The sequence below is a fragment of the Lepidothrix coronata genome, unplaced genomic scaffold, assembly GCF_001604755.1.
Source record: "Lepidothrix coronata isolate B3197 unplaced genomic scaffold, Lepidothrix_coronata-1.0 Scaffold151, whole genome shotgun sequence".
Classification (NCBI taxonomy): Eukaryota; Metazoa; Chordata; class Aves; order Passeriformes; family Pipridae; genus Lepidothrix; species Lepidothrix coronata.
Window position 1 is genome coordinate 1,443,611 of NW_016690331.1, and position 22,302 is coordinate 1,465,912.

The 22,302-nt window shown below is 46.7% G+C and overlaps 1 protein-coding gene across 2 annotated transcripts in view; it reads right to left on the reverse strand.

Moving 5' to 3' along the window:
* The window catches only part of PLCD1 (phospholipase C delta 1), a 52,005-nt gene that overhangs the window by 22,631 nt on the left and 7,072 nt on the right, over positions 1–22,302 (reverse strand). The window contains exons 1-4 of one of the 2 annotated variants that reach the window (XM_017828676.1): positions 20,972–21,206; positions 16,059–16,223; positions 4,753–4,981; positions 50–179 (exon numbers count right to left, since the gene is read on the reverse strand). In XM_017828676.1, the coding sequence (XP_017684165.1) occupies positions 50–179; positions 4,753–4,981; positions 16,059–16,223; positions 20,972–21,071 (624 nt within the window). In that variant the 5' untranslated portion in view covers positions 21,072–21,206. Of the gene's footprint in view, positions 1–49; positions 180–4,752; positions 4,982–16,058; positions 16,224–20,971; positions 21,207–22,302 lie in introns of those variants that run through there. The other variant, XM_017828677.1, reaches the window with a different exon arrangement.

Here is a 22,302-nt window from a genome sequence, read left to right on the forward strand (position 1 = left end):
ATCTTGACCTCAACCAACAGCAAACACTTTATCTGCTTGCTCCCGTTACCTGGAAAATCTTCTTGGCATGATAGTCATCGACTTCAATGTTCACTTCTTTCAGGAAGTCTTTGAGCTCTTTCAAGCTCATCTTGTTGTCTTTGTTTTTATCAGCTTTCCGCAGGCAGGTGTGAATCCAGCTGCAGGATGATGTAAGGAAATCTTTCCAGGTCAGTGCCTAGCCTAAATACCACCCTTCTGCTGCACATGCCAGGGGGGAAATCCTCTTCTGAAGGCCCTGAACCACCCCTCCAGCTGCTGCAAATCAGCACAGTCCCCCTGAACAGCTGAAATCATCACACCTTCTGCTCCAACAGAGCAGAACGGTGCTTTGGCAGAAGGAAAATGCGCTGTGATACAAGGAATCATGACCTGGGAGAAGCTTTTCACCATCTGGCCAAGGCTGGATCAGCTCTCTTTACCCTGTAGGAGTTTCTGGCCACGGCCAGAAACAGCCTGATTTCTCTTTTATGACAGAAAGTACATTCTGCTCCAGACAGTTAAAAGGGGAGAAAGGAAAGAATGAAAAGAGCTCCCAGGAGGAGCTTGGTAAACTCATTGTTACAGATTTGGTCAATATTCAGTATATCACAGGGAACACTGAACTCCAAAGCAGCAGTAATATTAATTTTTGAACTCACCTTCAGCTTCTCTACGTTTTCAGGGATTTCTGCCTATCTGTCCTAAGAACTTTGTTGTGGGCAGAATTAAGCCAAGCTTTGTGGGTCTTGGCTTCCCCTCATGAAAGCACAGTGTCTATTACTGTGTTGTACTGTGATAATAGCTCATAAGAGCTTGGGTTTCAATCACTTTAGTATATCTATGGATCTGAAGTAATTGCTATAAAAATGAGCTTTTTAATGTGATGTTGTAATTTAAACTGGGTCTCCCATTTTCTTTCAGTCTCTTGGGAAAATAATGTTAGAGAGTCGAGATACACCGCAGTCTTAAACAACAAAAAACATGCTTTTTGCATCATGGAACCGACTGTCTAATTTGCTTTACTGTCAAATAAGAAAGGTCATCCCAAAAAATATCTACTTTTCAATAGGAAAAATGATCAAAGTAAAAATTTGATCTCCATGAATGTAACCTTCCACATTTTGCATTGCTTCAAACCCATTCTAGAAAAACTTCAAAAAAATGCCCAACCTGAATGTCAATCAGAGTAAAGCTGAGGATTAGCAAATATCAGCAGAGGGATATAGTCCCATAACATTTTAACTGGGCCTTTCAAAATGACCCCAAAAAAGGGCATCAACAGCCTTAGGGGCTGTAGACAGAACCTGAAACAAAGTTCACCACAGCTTCCACTGCATTCAAATATTTCCTAGCAATGGAGATATGTGTAAACTGTTTGTAAGTATTGTTTGTCTCATGGAAAGTTGAACTTTCTGACTTTAAAAATCTTGGCAGGTGCTAAGCAATGACCTCACCCCGCATCCGTCTTAGCCTGGTAATATTAATACTCCCCTTCTTTAGGCATGGAAACCAAAATAAAGACAGGCTACGTTTTCCCAGCTTCCAAGGACACTCCAGGGCCCTGAACCAGGCTCTGGCTTGGAATGATTCTTCCCAGAAAACCAAGTTTGAGTCATGAAGCTCCCAGGAGCAGAGGATGCTCTGGTGGGAGCACACCACATCCACCCTGGGGTGCAGGACACCCCCTCCACCAGCTGCACTCCAAAGAGGGTCTGCTCAGACTGGGAACGTGATGCTCTCAGTGGTGCCACCCATTCACATCCAACCCTGCACCTCAGCTCCCCTTCACAGCCTTCCCTAAAAACAACAGGCAGGAGCATGGCCCAGCTCCAGCCAGCCAAGAGGAAACCCAGTCTGCCACGGCCAGAGGGGAGCAGCAAGGTGGGATAACACTGACTGTGCATAGAAACTACGCTTTTTGTGCCAACCACTGCAAAAAAAACAGCTTATTTAAAAAGCCTGCATCTTTTCCACTGGTCATGAGCACCCAGGATCATGCACATACCCAAAGTCCTCTCTGGAAGGCAATATGTGGGCAGTAAATGCATCTGCAGTAGTGTATGCCCAGGTCCCACCTGGAAATGGAGGATGCTTTCCTGTTAGATCCCTTCCCAGGAGGCTGAGAAATGCAGGAGGGAAATCAGAGAGCCCAGGAAGAGCCCAGACACACAGTGGGCCCTCACACTGCAAGGGCAAGCAGCAAAGAAAGAAAAAGGAGAGTACAGACAACTGGGGCTGAGGGTCTGTCTTTCACCTTATGTGGGCCTGTGTGGACTAGGAAAAAGCTGCTCCCACTCCTGTATACATCCAGAGTGAGCCTGCTTCCTGCCTCTTGTTTTGAAAGGATATGCCAGCTCCAGGGCTACCATTTTTCTTTTAGAAACCAAAGGGGGGGTGACTGAAACTATCTGGCAGATATCCCGTGAATGTGCTCAGAACAGAAAATGCTGCAAAACTTCTGGTAAGTGCTTTCAAACCAGAAGAAAAGCTCATACATAAACCCCAGAACTGGAGCAGACAGTGCCACCCTGCTCAAATGAAAAGTCCTCTGTGTTTTCTGGTCTAAAGCCTTCCCTGCACACATACCTGCAATACCAGCTTGCTGCAGGGTTGAATCTGAGGCTTAATAAAGCATAACTGTCTGTATAAGAACATCAGAAATGCTCACCAAGCATGTGGGAGTGTTGTCTGGGTAGGAATGTAGGACTGGAAAGACACATAAGACACTCAATCAAGTCCCTTTCTATCACAGGTAACTCCACTGTATTATAAGCAGAACAATCCCCACCTGAAACTATCAGGGTTTTTGCTTTCAATACATGTTTTCAAAAACTTGCACATTCCTTATTTGATTTGCAAGGCTTTGTGAGGCTGGAAAAGACACAGTGCAAGTCAATTCTCCAGTCATGGGGGACAGGCAGGGGACACCACACTTCCCCTCATCTCCTGGCTCTTCCCCTTCTGTGCTCACAGATGCAAAGAACACTCCTGAGGTTTAAGGAAGATCTGAGTAAGCCCACACTGCCAAGCAAACCCGGTGAAGGCAGACTAAATTTAAAATCCCAGGCTTTAATTAAACATCATCAAATTTCAAATGAGAAATCATGCTGTTCTGTAATTCCAGGTTACGTTAAATGGCCTGAGACAATCCCAGATTGGAAGCCAGCACTGCACGGTAATTACTCTTCCAGAAATATGGTTTGCCTACCCACCCTATTTAGCTTCAATTCTGCTTTCCAAAGACAGAGAGGCACTTTTCCATGCTGGAAATTTACAGCCTTCTTCCCTTGCAAATATCATTGTTATTTTTCCCCCCTTAGCAATCTTGTCTCTTCCTATGGGGAAGTTTTTCAGCAATATATTCAACTTGAAGTGCTCCAGGGACAGCTTCGTGTTACCCAGACTTTCCCCTACACACTGTGGGGTGGCTGAGGAGTGACCTTACAGCCCAGAGCTTAAAAAAACCCTCCAAAAAGATACTCATAGTGCAGGAGATAAACACAGCATCCCATCCCAGGCACATCAGAACTAATGGAGTCTGATTCCTCTAAACAAACAGCACTGTGGTTGTGCAAGTGCTTATTAGACTTTAGAGAATCCACAGAAGGGTAAAGTTTGATGAAAGCTCAGCATTTATGCACCATCTCCTTCACCATCAGCACATTATTACCCAGCAGAGAACCCACATGGGGCGAAGCCTTTACTGAGGGCAAGACTCCCTATTGCCTGCTTATGCTCATACTCCAGCTCTGGGATTTTCCCCAGCTGAGGATTTTGGGTCTCCCCTCCCCTCTGCAGATGCTTTGATGTTGAACAAGCCATGAAGCTCACACAGCCTTCTCTCACCAAGAGAGAGATCTGCTTTCCTCTCCGATAGCTGGATTCCTATCTTTGGGAAGCTTAAAGGAACTTAATATTTTATGACTCTCTCTGTCAAATCAGGCTGAAACCAGCCAACAGGTTCATATGTCACAGTCAGGGTCTCAGACACACAGGGACTGCAGAAAATCTACCCACAGATATTCTCTCTTTTTACATGTGAGACCCGTGGTCATAAAGCAACTTACTGAGTGAAATGCAGCCCCAGGGAGGATTCCCTGTGAATTCAGCAGAGCCAAGATCTCACCCAATAACTAACTCTCTCCCCATTTCATAAGGAATTCACTCTCCTTTCCTGCTCTGCTCCTTTTCCTTTCCGATCTCTGCACTGTCAACAGAACAACTGCAAATTTTCTCAGGGTAAAACCTCCTCCCATGCTGAGGCAAATAAAGAGTAATTTCACTGAAGTCAGTGGAGCTGCCCCAGAGTAAATTTGGCAGTGAGAAGAATCAGTTCCCTTGCCTTGTATTACTGAGAAACATGATAAATAGTATGGGCTTTTCATGCCTTGCCAAGAAGTGCCTGTCCTGGAGTTCACTGCAATGCAAGTGAAACAGACCCCTGAAGAACACAAAAAGTAATGATTGTTTTATCTGGAGCTCCATGAAAGAGGTAATTCTTTGCTTAAGGAGCTACATTAAGCCTGAATCCACTCTTGCTGGTATCACCGTAAAACAGGGGGAAAAAGCACTGGAAACCAGGGAGTTTGCCTGGGTGCAAAATCAGTGTGAGAGAAGACTCAGTGCCCAGGGCCAGCAGGGAAAAAAGGAGGTTAGTCTACTATCTCCACCCACGGGGAAAGACAAGTGCATCTTTGTCTGTGATTAATCATTTTATAAGGCAAAGGATACTGTTGGAGTTTCTGTTTCTGGTTCATGGAGTTGCTGTGGGCTATGATTTTCCCAAGGCCGGAGATCCAGTGGTTGGCATCATCCTCTGAACTCGCAATGAGGTCCAAGTTTTTCCGCTGGTCTTTGAAGATGATGGAAAAGCAGCGATACTCTGGGACATCCTTGGCGTATTTTTCCATACCTTCTGTTTTATGGCCTGACCTCACATCCCGAATATCTTCAATGGAGACTGTGGAAAGAAAGCAGAGCCTGCTGTCAGCAGGGGTTCAGTCAGCCTTATCTCTGCTTGGTGAGGGATATTAAGGAATTACTCTTTCTCCTTTTCCTGAAGCCTCTGGAGGGTTCCCTTCCCATTCCTCCCTTCCCCAAACTTTGGTACTAAAGAAAGCTCAAATCAAAAGGACCAGAAAGAGCAAGAGATTTTAAAAAGGAAAACTCTTTCCCCATGTTCTTTACTTAACAAAGAAGCAGAATATGCACAATACTGTGATATCCTGCTTGTGAGATACAAATCACTGCCACGAGTTTGGTTCCAAGTCTTTGGAGCATCCTTGACTTGAGCATCCCTTGACTCATCACCCATAAGAATGGGGAGAGTGGGGATGTGCCTTCCTGTGAACATCACCCCACAGGAAAATTCTGTAATCACAGAATGGTTGGTGTTGGAAGAGACCCTAAAAACCATCTTGTTCCAAGCCCCCTGCCACGGGCAGGGACACCTTCCACTAAACCAGGTTACTCAGAGCCCTGTCCAACCTGGCCTTGGATACTTCCAGGAATGGAGAGTCCACAACCTCTCTGGGCAAAATGAGAGGTGACTTCAGTAAGATGACAGCAGGGACCAAAACAGTCTTTCTTTAGGTTGCAAAAAAAAATGAGAAGGTAAAATTTAAAATCCCATCTATTCTTCTCAGACATCCTAGTGCAAATTAGGGAGACAAAGACCAAAGCTTCTGAGCAGTCTGGTGTCACCCATACTCCATCCTTGGCCCTGTCAAGGGCAAACTTAATCCTCCTTGCTGTAAGAAAGGAAAACACTGTTTTCCACATCATCTTTCCCCATTCCCATCTGGGCCACTCAGCTGGTGGAAATAAGCCCTGAAGTTGCATCAAGTTTGCAAAATGCACACACAAGGCAATCCAGAAGGAGCAGTTTACTAAAAGACTATTTTATTCAACAAATGTAAGTAATGCAGACACCCCCACATTGTCCTGAGAGCATTCAGGTGCCCTCAAACTGGGTTATAATCAGGCAAGCTTCTGGCAGCAACCACAGCCTCTTTTTGTTCTTCATGGTCTACTTAATACAGAAACAAAGCCCTGGCACAGGCTGCCCAGAGAAGCTGTGGCTGCCCCATCCCTGGAAGTGTCCAAGGCCACGTTGGACAGGGCTTGGAGCAACCTGGGATAGTGGAAGGTGTCCCTGCCCACGGCAGGGGGGTGGAACTGGATGGTCTTTAAGGTCCCTTCCCACCCAAACCATTTTAGGATTCTCTGATTCTATGAAAGGGCTGAGAGGAAAGGATAGAAACTTCTTAACCACACCAAAACTTAACGCCGAAGTAGGGATGGCACCTACACACAAAAAATGGCAAAAATGTTTGCAAAGTGCTGGATTTCACAACCAAAACAATCTCATGGCATTTTCTTTGGTAGGAGATAGACTAGGTACATTTTCCAAACATCTACCAATACCTGGGCACACCTAGAAACAACACCACACCTGAGAAATATTCAGCCATCTCCTATAACAAGCTTGCAAAAAAACCAGACACAATCACGGGAAATGGGAAAAAAAGTGCTTAACTTCTACTCTGCCTCAAATTGTAAAGTACAGTTAAAAATTATTTCCTCTGTCAGAGTTGTGTGAGAACAATTTTATTTGAGCTTATCTTGAAGGAGCTTTGTTGAAAAGCAGTGTGTGAGTGTAAAATATCTCCACGGTTTAGCTTAATGTGAAAAACTTGCCTTTAAACAGCCATTTCACCATTAAAATACCCAGTTCATTCAAATTCAACACTGCAGAAAAACCCAGCTCAGTATCAACACTGCACGTTTTTAGCATGGCTGCCCTGGGATCATCCACAATTCATCAGATGCTCACTAGAGTCTGAAAACTTTTTTTTCCCCCAGAGCAGTCATGATAATGCTCAGCTGCTGGGGAAAAAAGAAAAAAAAAAACCGACACCCAAAATTTCAGTCTTCAAAAATCACTGACTTCCCAAAACCCACACTTCACATTCGCTTCAAATCCCCACCAGATGTTGGCGTGGTCAAACATCTGCCACAGCACTTTGCTGGTTTGGTTCTTATGGAAGAACACACCATGAGGAGCTTCCTAAAGCTGGCAAAGCTCCTCCCTGACAATTATGAGCCATTATCTTTGTGTGGTCTTTGATTATCACTTGGTAAAGGGCAACAGTTGAGCAGCTGAGAGGAGGGGAGGGGAGGGGAGGAAAAGGTTGGATTGGGATGGGCTGCTGTGGAATCGTGTTATCTGGCCAATTTACCTTTGAGCAAAAGTTTGAGTACTAAAGCCTGGTGATTTTGCCCTTTAACTGGGACATAGACCAAACGATAGTGGCTGTGCCTCGGGTGGAACTTCACCCTTAACACAAAGCATGCTATCACATTTGGATAGATTCCATTCAGGCAAAAAGTCTAAAGTTTAGTTGGATCCTTTTATAGCCAATAGGGGGAAAAAAAGGAGATTTTGGAATGTAAATGTTCCGTCCTATTTAAACAAAAACTTCAGAGTAAGATAAATCATACCCTTAATCAATGGCTACAGAGGACCCTTGATCAGAAAGGAAGTCCAGGCTGAGCATCCCAGATGCAGAAGTGTCCATAAACAAGTGATTCTCCTCCACTCTGGGTCTTTTCTGCTTATGGCAGTGCAAGTGGAAGGATCGTCCTGTTATTCCTCATCACCTGCCAACTGCTCACCACTGCTTGGCTCATAAGAGTTATTGTCCTTCAGAATGGCTAGTTAGTCTGCTTGTGCAATCAGTCCCTAAACTTTGGGTTGGCAACAACCTCGTGTTTCCAAAACTAGAAAATCTGATGTTAAATATTGGAAATTTAGGAGGGATTCTTTGGAAACCATTACATGGCTTTGTGACTCCACTGGAAAAGAGAGCTGTGTGGGAGGAAAAAAAGATTGAAAACCTGTGTCTGGAAGGGCTGCCTTGATGTCTCTGAGGTGTGTTGAGAAGAGGATGATGGAGATAACAGAGTTCCTCAATGCAGAAAAGGTACAAGGAAGGCTGAAGAGCAGTATTGGTGTCTACTGTAGTCACACAAGACAAGGGGAGAAACTACCAACACAGGAACTGTTAAAAAAGCAGGGTAGGGGAGGACACATTTTAAAGCTTTCCATAGCTTGGTTGTGTGTTTTCATCTATCAATAAAAAAGCTGAAGCCAAAGGAGTCGGCCCAAGCCATCTGCAAAAGTTATCTCTTTTCTGGAAAATCTTAACCCAGCATGAGTACTTTATCAGCTGCTCCCAGACAGCCAGTGCACTGCATTAGCAGTCCCAAACTAACTGAGCTATCTGCAAGGAGAAATCAAAAATAACTGGGGGACAGACACGTTTCACAGCAGAGGAACACTCACAGCAAATGCCCATCAATCACGTATCCCTGCAACCTCCCTGTTCCTTCCCCACCAGCCACAGCGGGGAGATAACCACAAGCAGAAGAGAATCTGGAAAGTTTGCATCCACTTCTCCCGAGTGTTTACGTCTGCTGAAGAGGTGGTTTGTATGAAGCCCAAAACATGACGCACAGCCCAAGGAAGCTCGTGTTCTTCCTGGCCTCCAGACTCAGTCACACAGGTTATGTCCTGGTCAGCCTTCCTGGCTGCTGTGGGTACAGCCTGGACAGTGCCACAGCCGAAGGCTCCCCACTGACATGGGCACACAGCAGCGTTCTCTGGAGCCAGTGAAATTCCTCCTGTCTGAACTACTCTCAGGGAGATTTTGAGAACTTTCTTTTTAACCCTCCTTTCAATTTTCATCACCGGATCCTGCCCTTGTGCTTCCCCCTTGCTAATTCTCAGCCCAGTGCCCTTCTCCTGTTTCACCCATGGCATCAGCAGGCAAGGATGGGTCAGGCCTGCAGGATCCATGAGGCCAGTTTTGACAGCAAGGATGTTTTCAGGCAACCAAAATGTATCTTTTGGGCATCTCTTTTGATACGGATTTCTCTCTTCATGGTTTTCAGGGAGCTTGCTGTTACACTTGCAACCTAATCTCATGCAGAAAGAACACCTCCCAGAGGAAATCAACTGGATGATCTTTAAGGTTCCTCCCAACACAAGCCATTCTATGATTCCAATGTACAAGTGTTGAAGATCCAGAACAACCCTGAGAAAGTTCCTAATGATGAGAGAAATTGTCTGAGAGATGAGCCCTGGCCACTGGCCTCTCAATCTCTTCTCCCATCATTGTTCCACAAGCGAAATGTCCAGACTGTGCTGGGAGCATGGACAGTAAACTCTTTGGTAATCCTAAAGAATACAGGGAAAGGAGGAACAGAGGCAGAGAGCAATCCCTTTTTTTTCCTCCTTTTTGACAGGCAGCCCTTTGAGAGGAGATATTTTGTCAGGAATCTTTTTCAAGAGAGAGAATAAGAAAGTGAACTCACATCTGCAAGCACGTGAAGGACAAGGACCAACAGGTTCTTCTCTTTTCTTGTGCCTTTGCTGATAAAGAGGGAGAGGAGGGTCACTGTACAGACACTTGGGAGGCACTGCCAAAACAGCTGTTTCACTGGAGGAGGGGGGCAGCTTTTCACTCTGGGGGAAATACTCCTCAGACCCTTACCTTATCCTGCCCCCCCGTCATTAATAAGTGATCCCTGCAATGTGGCGTTCAGTCACATCGAATTACTCTATCCCACTCTAACTGTCCCCGTAAGTCACTTCTATTTACTGTCAGGAAACGCAGATGAGAAACGTGCCCAGCCGTTAACAGCTTGCGCAGCATCCTGCGTGTCTGCGGAGAGCTCAGGCCCTCACCAGCTGCACCGCGACCAGGAGGGCTCAGCATCTTATCAGGAACAGATGAGAGCTGCTGCCTGCCCCCGGCACTGCCCCACAGAGACACGGCATGGATTTCACAACACGCTGAGCACACGGCGCGAACCGGCACCGCGCGCTGCTCCTCGCTTTGGTTTCACCCCAGGAAGAGCCGCTCGGTTGATTTCGGTTTCCCCCCAGGGGGTTGATGCTGATGGCCAAACGCAGTTGGGATCAGGACCTTTGTAATCAGCGGGAGCTGGAGCACTGTCAGCTCTCCGGACTGGGAATACCACAGGCTATCCGTCACCCTCACCCCTGAGGGACGCTTCATCATAATGACTCACGGGTGGGTTTAGCATGAGCCCCGCTGTGCTGTGCCTTCTTAGCCCTGACCACATTGCTCTTTCATTTCCCTGTGCGTGAATTACTGCAGGTGCCAGCTGCTGATTCCTCTTCCATTCTCTTCTCTGCTCCCCCCGCACTGACATGCTCAGCAGGTTGTTTTAACTGGAGATCAGCTGCACAGCAGTCTGCCCTCATTGCTGGCGCGTGTCACCCGCTGACAACCAGTGATATAATGCACATGCAAGTTTACAGGTTGTCTGGAAATTCCTTTTAATATAAGGTCTTTACCCAGCCTTTCTGCCTACCCATCACAGCTTGGGGTGCTGATGTAAATAGAGAGGTCTCTATTTACATTCCTTCCACACATCCCAACCAGGGCCCTGCAAACCATTTCAGCGACTAGTTCCTGCTTCTCCTGCCACCACAGCGCCGCTAAATTTGGATCTGAGGCTCTCAACACTTCTGTCTTTGCATTTAACATATGCTGTGGAGAATAAGGTCGATATTTGTCAGCGCGCTGCCTCTGATGAAAACTGTCCCGGCGACGCACGCGGTGGCCTGATTCAAAACTCAATCGAAGAAACAGGCAGCCCTGCATCTGAAATGACGTGTTTTATGGGTCGAGTGATTTTGATAAAAACTGATGAGACCCACAGACAGACGGTTTTGTTTTCGCAGCTGACGGCCGCCTTGCATAACACATTCACATCAGCAAATATTTTTCCAGGGATAAATACATGTCTGACCACGGGGCAATGACTCCTAAAGAAAACTGCAGAAGGAAGCTGTAGGTGCAGCCAACTACCTGCTGTGTGCATACAGGTTGCTGGGAGTTTCTGTTGACTTTAGACACTTATCAGGAACAATTTAAAGCTTTCACTTCTTGACTCGAGCAAGCACAGAGAAATATCACATCCTTCCTGTTTTTCTGCAAGCAGGTTCAGGGCATTAATTCAATGGAGACAAGCATTTATTCTTAAAAAAAAAAGTGGTATGTTATGTTCATTTCATGGCATTTTAAGGGCACTCCTAAATTTCACAGCAAGCCATAAATGAAGGAAAAAGTTTTCTGCTGAAAAATATCCTATAGTTGGGCCAGAAGTCAGAGGAACTGGAACAAATTTTGTGCATTTTTAATAGTGAGATAACTAATTACTACATCAAAATATCAATTTCATGACTTTAAATAATAATATGATCACCACTTGCAACACTCAGTAGTGCAATGAATATAGTCCACCTCTGTAAATTGCTCCCAAAGCAGATTATTTTAACCAAAATACAGGAAAAAAAATTCCAACAATAGCAGTTTTTACGTAAATCTTTTGGCCAGAAATGGAAATATTTCAGCTAAAACTCCTGAAGTTCTTTCTTGACTTCACTGCTCTGACTCAAGGACACACCCCCAGTGAGTCATCCCTGGTTCAGTGTGCAAAGCTCCTTCAGGGCTGCCATGGGAAACGTCACCTCCCTGAGCCTCCAGCAGAGACAGAGTGCAGGAGGTACCAAAGCACCATCTCTGGGGCCCCACTGTAGCACCCCTAAACCTAAATGACTCATTCAGTCTTCTCCTTCTGGCTTTGAATATTCTGTTCCTCCACCAAATGCTCAAAAGGATGTTTCACTGGAAAGTTTTCAGCCATCCCTACAAATCCCCGAGTTCAGAGAGTTTTTAAAGGGATTGAGTCTGGCTTAAGTGAGCTCACACAAGGGATTACAGCTGGTTTAAGAAAATACTTTCAAAAATCAATTTCACTGAAAGCAGCAAATGCCTTTTTGCTCTTTTTATTTCACATAGATGAGATCTGATATTTGACAACAGCTAAACTAGACAGTGCTACTGACAGGCTGCTGCTCCTGCCATCCAGTCCCTCTGCCCCCTTTGACTCTCCTCCCTTGCACCACAGTGATCAGGAGTGAACTGGCTCAGAATGAACTGTTTGCCAGCTCCCTTGCACAAATCTTTTCTTTGCCCCAAAACTGTTAATCGTGCAACCTGAACTCTGTTTTCTCAGCCCAGGGAGAAAGCTGTGTAAAAGCCTCGTGGGCCAAAGAAGCGTCCACCCTGTCCATGGCCCTACACAACATTTAAGGTAACACAGCAGGGTGTTTATGGATCTGATATGTAGCTCAGACACAGGATGGAGCAGGCTATGCTGAAAAATGGTGCTTTTGTGCTGCCCTTCGTGCCCAGCATTCCTATGTCTCTGCTGGAGGGAACCAGAGAGTACACACAGGGCAGAAGACACTTGTTGGAAAACTGACTTAAGATGCTTCAAGGGCTTTCGGAAAAAAAACCCTGTTCCCTTGGACTTAAATGGAACATATTGAAAAATTATGGATAGTAAGGAAAAAATGGATCATGTTCTACCTGCATAGAAACCATTTTGGAAACACAGCCTATCCCCCCTAGAAAGCCCTGTGGGTATTACAGCTATGAAGACAGCATCCAATCTAAATTCCCAGTTGTTTAAAATAAAGACAACAGAGGAAGGTACTGGTTGTACCCTGTGTATCTGAGCCAGGCAACATTTGTGCCTGTGACAACTCTGATATGTTGGGCTTTTTGAACTTCAAGCATCTGAGATTCTCCTGCCTGACCTTGGCAGTCCCCGGTGTTATCTACTAGGCTCCACCACACAATGGTTTACAAATAACTTTTCCACGTGGTCATAAGAGCAGCAATAGGAATAACAGGAAATTATCCAAACAAAAACATAACCCTCACCCTGCCCAGACTGCTCCTCTGAGGTGCATCCATCTGCTCACTGCCAGCAATGCTGCAGATAAGATTAGACCCGCTGCTCAAACCTCCCGGTTTCCATTCTGCTCACTCTTTTTCCATCCTAAAAAGGGAGATAATCTGCAGGTTTAGGAAGGCTTTGTACTGGAGAGCAAAGTAGCTGTCTGTCAACAAGGAAGGGTGACCCTCTGGAAAGACTCACACTGAAGTCCCTGATTTTGGGCCTCAAATCATGACCCTGCACTCCTCCTCTGATGTGACCACCTTCACACACCAGATCAAACGAGAAGGCAGCCGTGGTGGTAGAGCCTGCCAAAGGACACAACAAAAGCCGGGATAATCCTCCCTATACCTGAACCCAGAGCAGCCTGGTGAAGTTAAAAGCTCAAGAAGGAAACTCAAACTCAATGATCATTCTGAAAGCTGAGAGTGGAAGGTTTCAGAGCATCAATAAATGAGAAAAGCAAGAAAAAGTGTGACCAGCAGGTTGAGGGAAGTGGTTGTGCCCCTCTACTCTGCTCTCGTGATACCCCACCTGGAGTACTGCACCTCTGGGGCCTCCAACATCAGAAGGATGTGGATCTGTTGGAGTGAGTCCAGAGGAAGCCATGAAGATGTTCAGAGGGCTGGAGCACGTCTGCTGCAGAGACAGGCTGAGAGAGACAGGGTTGTTCAGCCTGGAGAAGAGAAGCCTTCAGGGAGACCTTAGAGCCCCTTCCAATACCTGCAGGGGCTACAGGAGAGCTGGAGAGGGACTTTGGACAAGGGCAAGTAGTGATAGAACAAAAGGGAATGGCTTTGAACTGAAAAAGGGCATGTTTGGATTAACTATAAGGAAGAAATTCTTTCCTGTGAGGGTGGTGAGGGACTGGAACAGGTTGCCGAGAGAAACTCTGGCTGCCCCATCCCTGGAGCTGTTCAAGGCCAGGTTGGACGGGGCTTGGAGCAACCTGGTGTAGTGGAAGAGTATTTCTCTGGAAAGGTGTGGATGCATGGGGTGTCAAGGAGCATGCACATGCCTGTGAGCCATCAGGTAGTATCACTCCCCCTTCACGTTGCACTGAGGACACTCCCAGGGCACAGCAGGTTCTCCTTCCCACAGTGGCACTGCCTCTGTCTCCAGCAGTGTGGCAACACTGGTTGTGCTCAGTTACCAAAGTGTATCTTGAGTGCTGTAAATCCACACCCACGCAGACAAACTCCCAAAGCCTGGGCCCAACGCCCAGCTCAAAGGATTTGAGCTCACTCTTATTGCAGCTCAGTAAATAAAAAAAGTCATAGTTGTGCCTGCTCTCCATGTCACTGCCTCAGCCACGGAGGCAATGGGTTCAACCAGGCAGGCGCCAAGGTCTCTGAAGCCACAGCACAGGGATCCCCTCCCATTTATTTCTGAGGACCAGGTGGGGTCAGGACTGTTGCTGTAGGTGCTCTCTGACCCCATAATTTTGAATTATGGGCTGGCTCATAGCACAGGAAAGCAAGCTCTGAAAGTGATTCTTCTCGAATCATGTCCTTATTTGTTTTATAGCAAGATATTATCTGGTAAAGGACTTTGGTTTTATATGGGACAGAGCTCAGCAGAGCAGGTGCTCCCAGAGGACAAACATTCACTGAGGTCTTTGTGTTTGTAGTTGTTAAATGGATTATTGCATTGAGACCTGAAGACCCCAGCTGAGCTCAGGATCCCACCGTGCTGGGCATCCAAACCCAGTAAAGGACAGGCTCCAAACCTAAGGCTCTGGGAGACCTCACTGCAGCCTTCAGTACCTAAAGGGGGCTTATGAAAAAAGAGGGAGGGGGACTTCTTACATGGGCAGACAGTGATAGGACAAGGGAGAATGATTTTAAACTAAAAAAGGAGAGACTTAGATCAGATGTTAGGAGAAAATTCTTCACTCAGAGGGCGGCAAGACACTGGATGGAACAGGTTACCCAGGGAAGCTGGGGATGCCCCATCCCTGGAAGTGTTCGAGGCCAGGTTGGATGGGGCTTGGAGCAACCTGGGATAGTGGAAGGTGTCCCTGCCCACAGCAGGGAGGTGGAACGAGATGATCTTCAAGGTCACTTCCAACCCAAACCATTTTAGGATTCTGTGATTCAAAGTCTTTTACATTTAGATAGAGGAGGAAAAAGAAAATGTGTGGGAAGGATGCAAAAAGAGATTAAATGAGGTACTCAAGGTCATGTGAGAAGAGTGTGACAACCAGGGTTACAAACCAAATGTATTTTACCCTGTTACTTTACTCCTCCCACTGAAAATCTTATCACTGCTTGTGGGAGGGGGGGTAATTTGGAAGGCCCACCCGTCATTTAGTTGTGATCATTACCAAGAAAACTGTGTAAATAGCACATTTCAACATATCATAATATATAGTCCATGTTACTAACTTACCTCCTAGATTTACAAGACTGTGATGATTAGTGAAACATGAGAGAAGAATGTCAGAAAATATGGAGAAATATATCATAAAAATACCAAATGAGAAGAAAACCCAGATATAAACAGACACACACCCTGCCTGATCCCATTTTGACTGCACAATTGGGCTCCTGGTCCCAGTTACGACGCCAAGCTGGGTGATGCTGGCACAGAATTGTTCTTCCTGTGCCATATAAACCAGCATATCTGGACTTTTTACAATAGGGCAGATTCTGGGTTTCCAAGATAAGAATGAGAATAGGCTTTCCTTCCCAGAGACATCTCCTGCCAGCCCTTGGGTTTCCACTTCTCTGCAGTTCCCTTGTGAGGCTTAAATGACAGTTTTCCCAGGGATTGAAGGCGGGAAAGAAGTGTCCTGGCAGAGCCCAGACCAACAGCCCAAGCGCACAGACCACACCACAGATGCTCACACCATGTCTCACACTGAGCATTAGGGCTTGGGCACCTGAGTAACCTGAACAATTTGGGGAGGAAACGAGCCAGGCAGGGCTGCTGAGAGCAGCACAGCCAACCCCACAACCGTTTCAAGCAGTAGCTCGTGAGCTTGGGAAATGTGACCATTCCTGACACGGCGGATTCCTCGCGGCTGTCTCCGGAGCTGACAGCATCCCTCAGCTTGTGTGCTACAGGAGATATGAAGGATCCGGTCTCACTGCTCCAAGCCCTGCCTCCACACCACACATAAAGGTCCTGGTTCACCCCAAGCACCTCTCACAAAGTGCCCCACTGCCCGTGACAAAGCAGACTTAACTTACAGATCTGTGACTCTGGAGATCTCAGCACCTTCTTCGACTCCTGCCAGATGGTTTTGCAGTCCTCCTGGAGCTTATAAAACCGCTCCTTTCTCCAGGAGCTGGACTTCACTTTTAGCAGCTGGCTGCCCTTCAGGAGGAACTTCAGATCCTTGTCATCTTTGAGGCCTGTGGTGAAACAGGAGTGGTAATGTAAGAGACAGCTCAAGAAATGATGCTCAAGGAATCTTCCCTTCCACGGGACGATACAGACAGACAGACAGACAACTGCAGGGCAGACAGGTTGGGGAGGAGAGCTGAGCAGAGACACACAGAAATCAATCCTCCACATCACACTTCACGCTCACAAAAGAGGCTGAAGCTTTGTACATTTCTTATATTGAGTCTAAAGACTTTTGTATGGCAATTCTCATGTGGTTTACAAACATAAAATACTTCCTTCCCAGCAAATACAGTTACTGTTAGGATGCAAAAACTACAGTAAAACAAACAACAAAACAGTAGCAGCAGAATGAGGAAAGTTGCATAACTTGTAATTGGAATGCTGTCAGGAACTTTCAAGTGGTTTCAAATCTATTCTGCATTTCCTTTGCTGGAACACACAGAGGTATCACTTGTCCTTCTCTGGCAAGCAGCACCTTGCTATCCACATGGGAATTCTGCAGATCAGTGACATGAAGCTTAGGACAGGGAAGTTTGGTGAAAGGTAACAATAATACCTATGAGGTAATATTAAGGTAGTAACCATGTTCTCCTCACTTCTCAACCACCCCAGAGGATCTTTATCTTTCTTACACTACTAGGCCACTGCAATGTCAAGTAATAACAATCAGACCTTCTAGTTCCAGAAACTTCACATTTCACAACTTAACCTAGATTAAGGAAGGCACTTAGGACATCTAGAGAGGCAAAAGGCACCTACAGAGGCTTTGAAAACACAGATTTGGCATTCTGCATGGTTTTGAATGTCTCAGCAGAATATGACTTCCACATACCTAAATACCTTGGAGAATCTGTCCCTCAAACAAACCATTAATTACAGATCTGGAGCATGTGGGCTGAGGAGGGTGAGAGCATGACACATGAGAAACACTTCTTGGGCTTTCTGTAATAGGCACCTTGCATCTCTCTGACATGGCATGAAAGGCAGGTTCAGAGCTGGTGAAACAGCATTTAGCTCTAGTGCTGATCACGTACATCCCAATTCAGCTGGATTTTTTCTAACCCTATCTGTAGGTAACCACTTGGCCACTTGCAGCCACCCAACACATCATGCAAAAATTCCCAATGCTACCTAAACATAATGTGGCATGTCACAAAGCAGAACTCCAACTTAACTGATTTATGCAATAACTTTTCTACTGCAGTGCCCCCTGTGATGCAGGGTTGGTTCTTCTCTGGAAGACACACCTGCCTTGAATTTTCCTTTTTTAAACAGAGCAAGGCAATAAACTACCAAATTTTGGGCCTGCTTGAAAAATAAAACTCAGTATGAGATCCAAGTGGCCAAATTCCTAGAATCCTGACCATTCATATAGGAAACTGAAGTACCAGGTGCTGCAGAGCACCAAGGTGCACTGTCAGTTTGTAACCAGGATACAGTGGCCTGAAGAGAGCATTTTATGTTGCCAAAGCCTGAGATCTCCAGGGGTGAGGGGTGTCCAGGGTTCACTTCATGAGCCACTCATATGCCTTTACTGGTATTTGAGGTGCCAAGGATCATGCCCAGAGCTGAGCCTGGCCAAAGCATCCAGAGTTGAAAGTGTCACAGTGGGAACTGGAGATCCTGAAGAGGTGGCTGTGGCGTCTCTCTTTCCTCTACATTAAATTAGCTATCTCATTAATTGTCTTCCCATGCTACAGCATCCCCTGGGCCTCTCAGCTCCTGTCTGATCCAGTGATTCCCTAGAGGAGAATTTGCATGCTTCCTCCTCTGGAAACCTCAGAAAAAAACTCATGGAGAGAAGAAAAAAAGCTGTCTCCTGCACAGTGCAGAAGGATGAAAAGTTGATCCTGTCTACAAGATCTGGGACAGTGTTCCCAGAGACTGATAAGAGGCCAGATCATCCAGAGGACGGACAGATACCACAACAGCTTCATGAGTCCTCAGTCTCCTGAGCTCTGCTTCTGCTCTGAGGCAAAGGTCTTCCAAGTACAGAGAAGATACCACAGATTCCAGCCTCACTAACATCCCTGTGGCATTCCTCAAGGTTGCTGGAGAGGAAACTAACTTCTTCCTTCTCCCTATTCACCCACATTTCTGTTCTAGCTCCCAGACTCATTCCTTCTTTTTCTTCAGATCCCAACCACACAAGGCATCATTATGGGAATAGGAGAACATGTCATCCTAGGGTGACATGAGGAGGAAAGCAGGAAAACCTCAATTCCTTTGGATGCCTATGTCCATAAATGGGTAATGAGAAATCCCTTTAACTGGGGCATGTTTGGTTCCTCAGACACCATGTGCAGCATCTGTAACATGTCCTGGCTACCAGGACATCCCAAAGAGCTGCACCAGTGTCATACAGACAAATCTGGATAGGCACAGGTGGTGGCCATGGGCAGATTCCTCTCCTCCAGGCTTAGACCACACAGTTCAGACACAAGCTGGAGCTCAGAGCCCTTCATCCTGCTCACCTGCACAGCCCAGTCACTGTATCAGTGTGGGTCAAAACTCCCCTTCATCTTGCAAGGTTCTAACTACGGAGTGGGAGCAGCCCTACCAATCATTCCTGGTTGTTGTGCCTGAGGACCAGGAAAGGTTAAATGATCAGCAAAGGAGAGCACTGCACTTCGCAAGAGCCGGAGGGAAGGATGAAGAGGGACAGTGCATGGTAAAGGCATGGCAAGGACAAAAGCTGGCAGGGAGCCTGAGTCAGGGGCAGTGAGAGAAGGCAGGGAGGGGACAGAGACAAGCTTCCCCCTAAGAGGCAGCAGGTTTGGTCAGGAAAGGGCAAGAGGGCTAATCATGAATGTCTAACAGCTCTGACATCCCTTTGATGTGGGGTCCCTTCAGATAGAGGGCAGTTACCCAGAGCTGACCTCTCCTGGCTGAACCACCCAGAGGAAGAAGGGACATCTCCTTGGCCAGGTGGGCCCAGCATGTGTCAGGCCTGCTCAGCGTCTGTATAGCAGCAGTTCAAGCTGACACAGCTGAACTGGAGAGGAAAGAGTGCCAAAGTTTTAGGCCCTGCCTCCTATGCCCAATCAAGCACTGCCACAGACCTTTTACATGTCCTTGGGTGAGTCACTTAGCTTCTCTGGTCCTACCTACAACAGCGTTTTGTTAGGCCAGAGATGGAGCTGAAGACGCTCTGATCTGCTGATACAGGAACCACAAACTCACCCCTGATGTGTCAGTGGGACATTACTCTCAGCTGGTCATCTGAACTGCTTTCCAGAAAAAAACCACCTTTTCCCAGCAGAAGCCTCATTTCAGGTTTTATGCCTGAACCAGCTCCTGAGGATTTCGGCCTAAAAGCTCCATGGAGAATCATGGAATGGTTTGTACTGGAAGGTACCTTATAGGTCATCTAGTTCCAACCCCACTGCCATGGGCAGAGACACCTTCCACTACACCAGGTTGCTCAAAGCCTGAAGCTGAGGAGTTTTGTGGTCCAGAGCTCCATCTCACAGCAGTGGAAACTTGTATGAAAGAAACCAGAGTCCTCATAAACATACATAATTTAAAAGTTAAAAAACACTGTGCAGCAGGACAAGGATATTGATTTCCAACTATATAACAACATTAGGTACGAGAAGCACAATCACCACACTGAAATACAGGTCCAAATCCTGCCTGACACATGTGGCAGGACTGTGTCTTGTTTAGCATCCTCTGTAAAATACCAAATACACATTTGGCATGCAAAATTCCAGAATGCCTTTCAAGAGTCAGGACCCTCCTCCTCACAAAAAATCAATCACACACTTTCTAAACAGAATATATTCAGCATTCAGTGATGGTCAGAGGAAAAATCATGTTTGGCCAAGGCAGAAGCACCTCAAGCACACACAGCACTGCAATAACCACGATGTTAATATACTAAACTAGGAAGCTTTAGACATTGAGACATCAAAAATGTTAACCTTTGGCTTATCTAGCTCAGGTTTACAGCAAGCAGGAAGCACAATAAAACAATAGCTGTCACGGCAGAAGCCAGGGTTTCAGTTCACTAAGCAGATAGTTAGAAGGACAGTGATAATCTATATTGTTGCACTGTTCATTCCTTAATTTGCTGGTCTGATAGAACTTAATTATAGCTTCTATGAAACAAGCCTCTTCCTGCCTGCCCTCCCCCTCCCACCTGCTTACAGACCAGGCATAACTCAGGTTTGCTGGTTTAAAAGGGCAGAAAGACTTTTTGATAAAATCTAAAGAGCTTGGGTGGGTAAACGGCTGTTTCCCATTTCCACCTGCCCTCTCTATCCACGGAAATCAAGGGACTGGCATCCACTTGGGCTGTCTCCAGAGAGCAGGAACCAGCAGTGAGTTCGTAGCCGGGCACAAAAGTTTTGAAACTGTTTCCTCTTTTGTCTGGTGAATGCAAACTGTGAGTGGTTCCCTGGGCTCTTACAGCAACAGGCAACACACCCCTGAACAGTGCTAAAATCTGGCAGGAAAAGGCCCCTGCCCTCCCCAAACCCCTTCACCAGTGGCAATTCAGAGAGCTCAGCCACAGATTTGGGAACCGACCCTTTGCCAAAGATCTCCCGCATCCTTTGATGCCTCCAACGAAGCGCTTTACACATCTGGCGTGTGGTTACAGGCAAATGAAAGGAAAAGAAACCTCGGGAACTTAAAAATAACGCTGGAGTTGTCTTTAGGGTGGAGCACTGCCTCTGCACGGGGAAAAGACGCAGAAACGAAGCAGCTGCCAGCCCAGTGCCGAGGCTGTGGCCAACCTGTCCCTTACCCAGCCTGATGCCATTCAACGCGGCCACTCGACGGCTCTGCTCCAGTAGCATGTTTTCCTGGGATACGGTGCGCTTGGGCTGCCTTCGGATGCACTGCATGATCCAGCGTGGGGCTCAGGGAGAGGCGTCGGGTGCCGGGAAGGATGGGGGGCCACGCCACCCCTGCAGGGATCCCTGCTCATCCAGGAGCCTCCGGCGTGCGCGGTGTCAAACGGGGCTCCAAGGAGGGAGCGCAGGCAGTGGGACAGCGAGAGCAGAGGAAGGCAGGGGAGGGCAGAGTCCGGTTGGGGGTGGGACTGTGGGAAGTCTCTCCTCCCGCTTTGCTCACCAGCACACGCTGGATGCAAAATTAAACCGAGGAGACTGCCGGCAGCTGCCCAGGTAGAAGGAACAAGTTTTCCAGCAGTCGTACGCCAGTGGGTTTTTACGCATCATTTCCAGAGGCTGGAGAAGTCCCAGATATTGTTTGTGGCTCCTAATCAGTGCCTTGGGCTTGTCAGCTTATCCTGCCCACGAACGCCTGGATCAGGGCGAGCTTGGCTCCACCCTTTCTCTTCTGTGCCGGGCTGCTCCGTGCTGTTCCCACTGACAGGGACTGAAGACGAAGCTAAAACCTCTCAGCCAGGGCAAATGTGGCCAAAAAGCTGCTCGGAAACTGTGTTTTAATGCTGTTCTTTTTCCACCTACAGAAGAGTATTTTCCTAAGAGTCCGAAGAGTGTCTTCTCTGCCACCAGTTTCCTGTGTGACTTGGGTGAGTCACCCTGCATTTCTGCATAGCTTTGGTTTTATTCTTGTAATTCAGATTTACCCTGCACTCTGATACAGGAATAAGCCCCTTCAGGCATTTAACAGGTCACTGATTACACAAATCAGAGAATAATTCAAGGTGGAATGGACCTCTGAGGCTCTCCAGAGTCAATCGCCCGACTCAAATTGGGGTCACCTTCAAAGGTAGACTTGGTTGCTCACAGTCTTGTTCAGGTGAGTTTGGATATCTCTAAGGACAGAGACTCCACAGACAATTAAGCTCCCTGTCCAAGAGCTTAGATGTTCTCAGTGAAGAATTTGTTCTTTATGACCGGTATAAATTTCCTTTGCTGAAACTCACAACCATTCCCCATTGTCCTGGCAATGGCTGGGACTAAAATCCATCTCTTCCGTAGCCATGACCATTTCTGCAGTGATGTACAGCAGTTATATACACACCTTGTCACAGACTTTTTTTGTCATTGCCTTTGTCAACTGCTGCCCTGCCAGGCAAGCAAGAGTGAAGTACTGCAGGGAAAGAGGTCAAACTGGGGTGAATGTCCCTTACTGCAGAACCAGCAT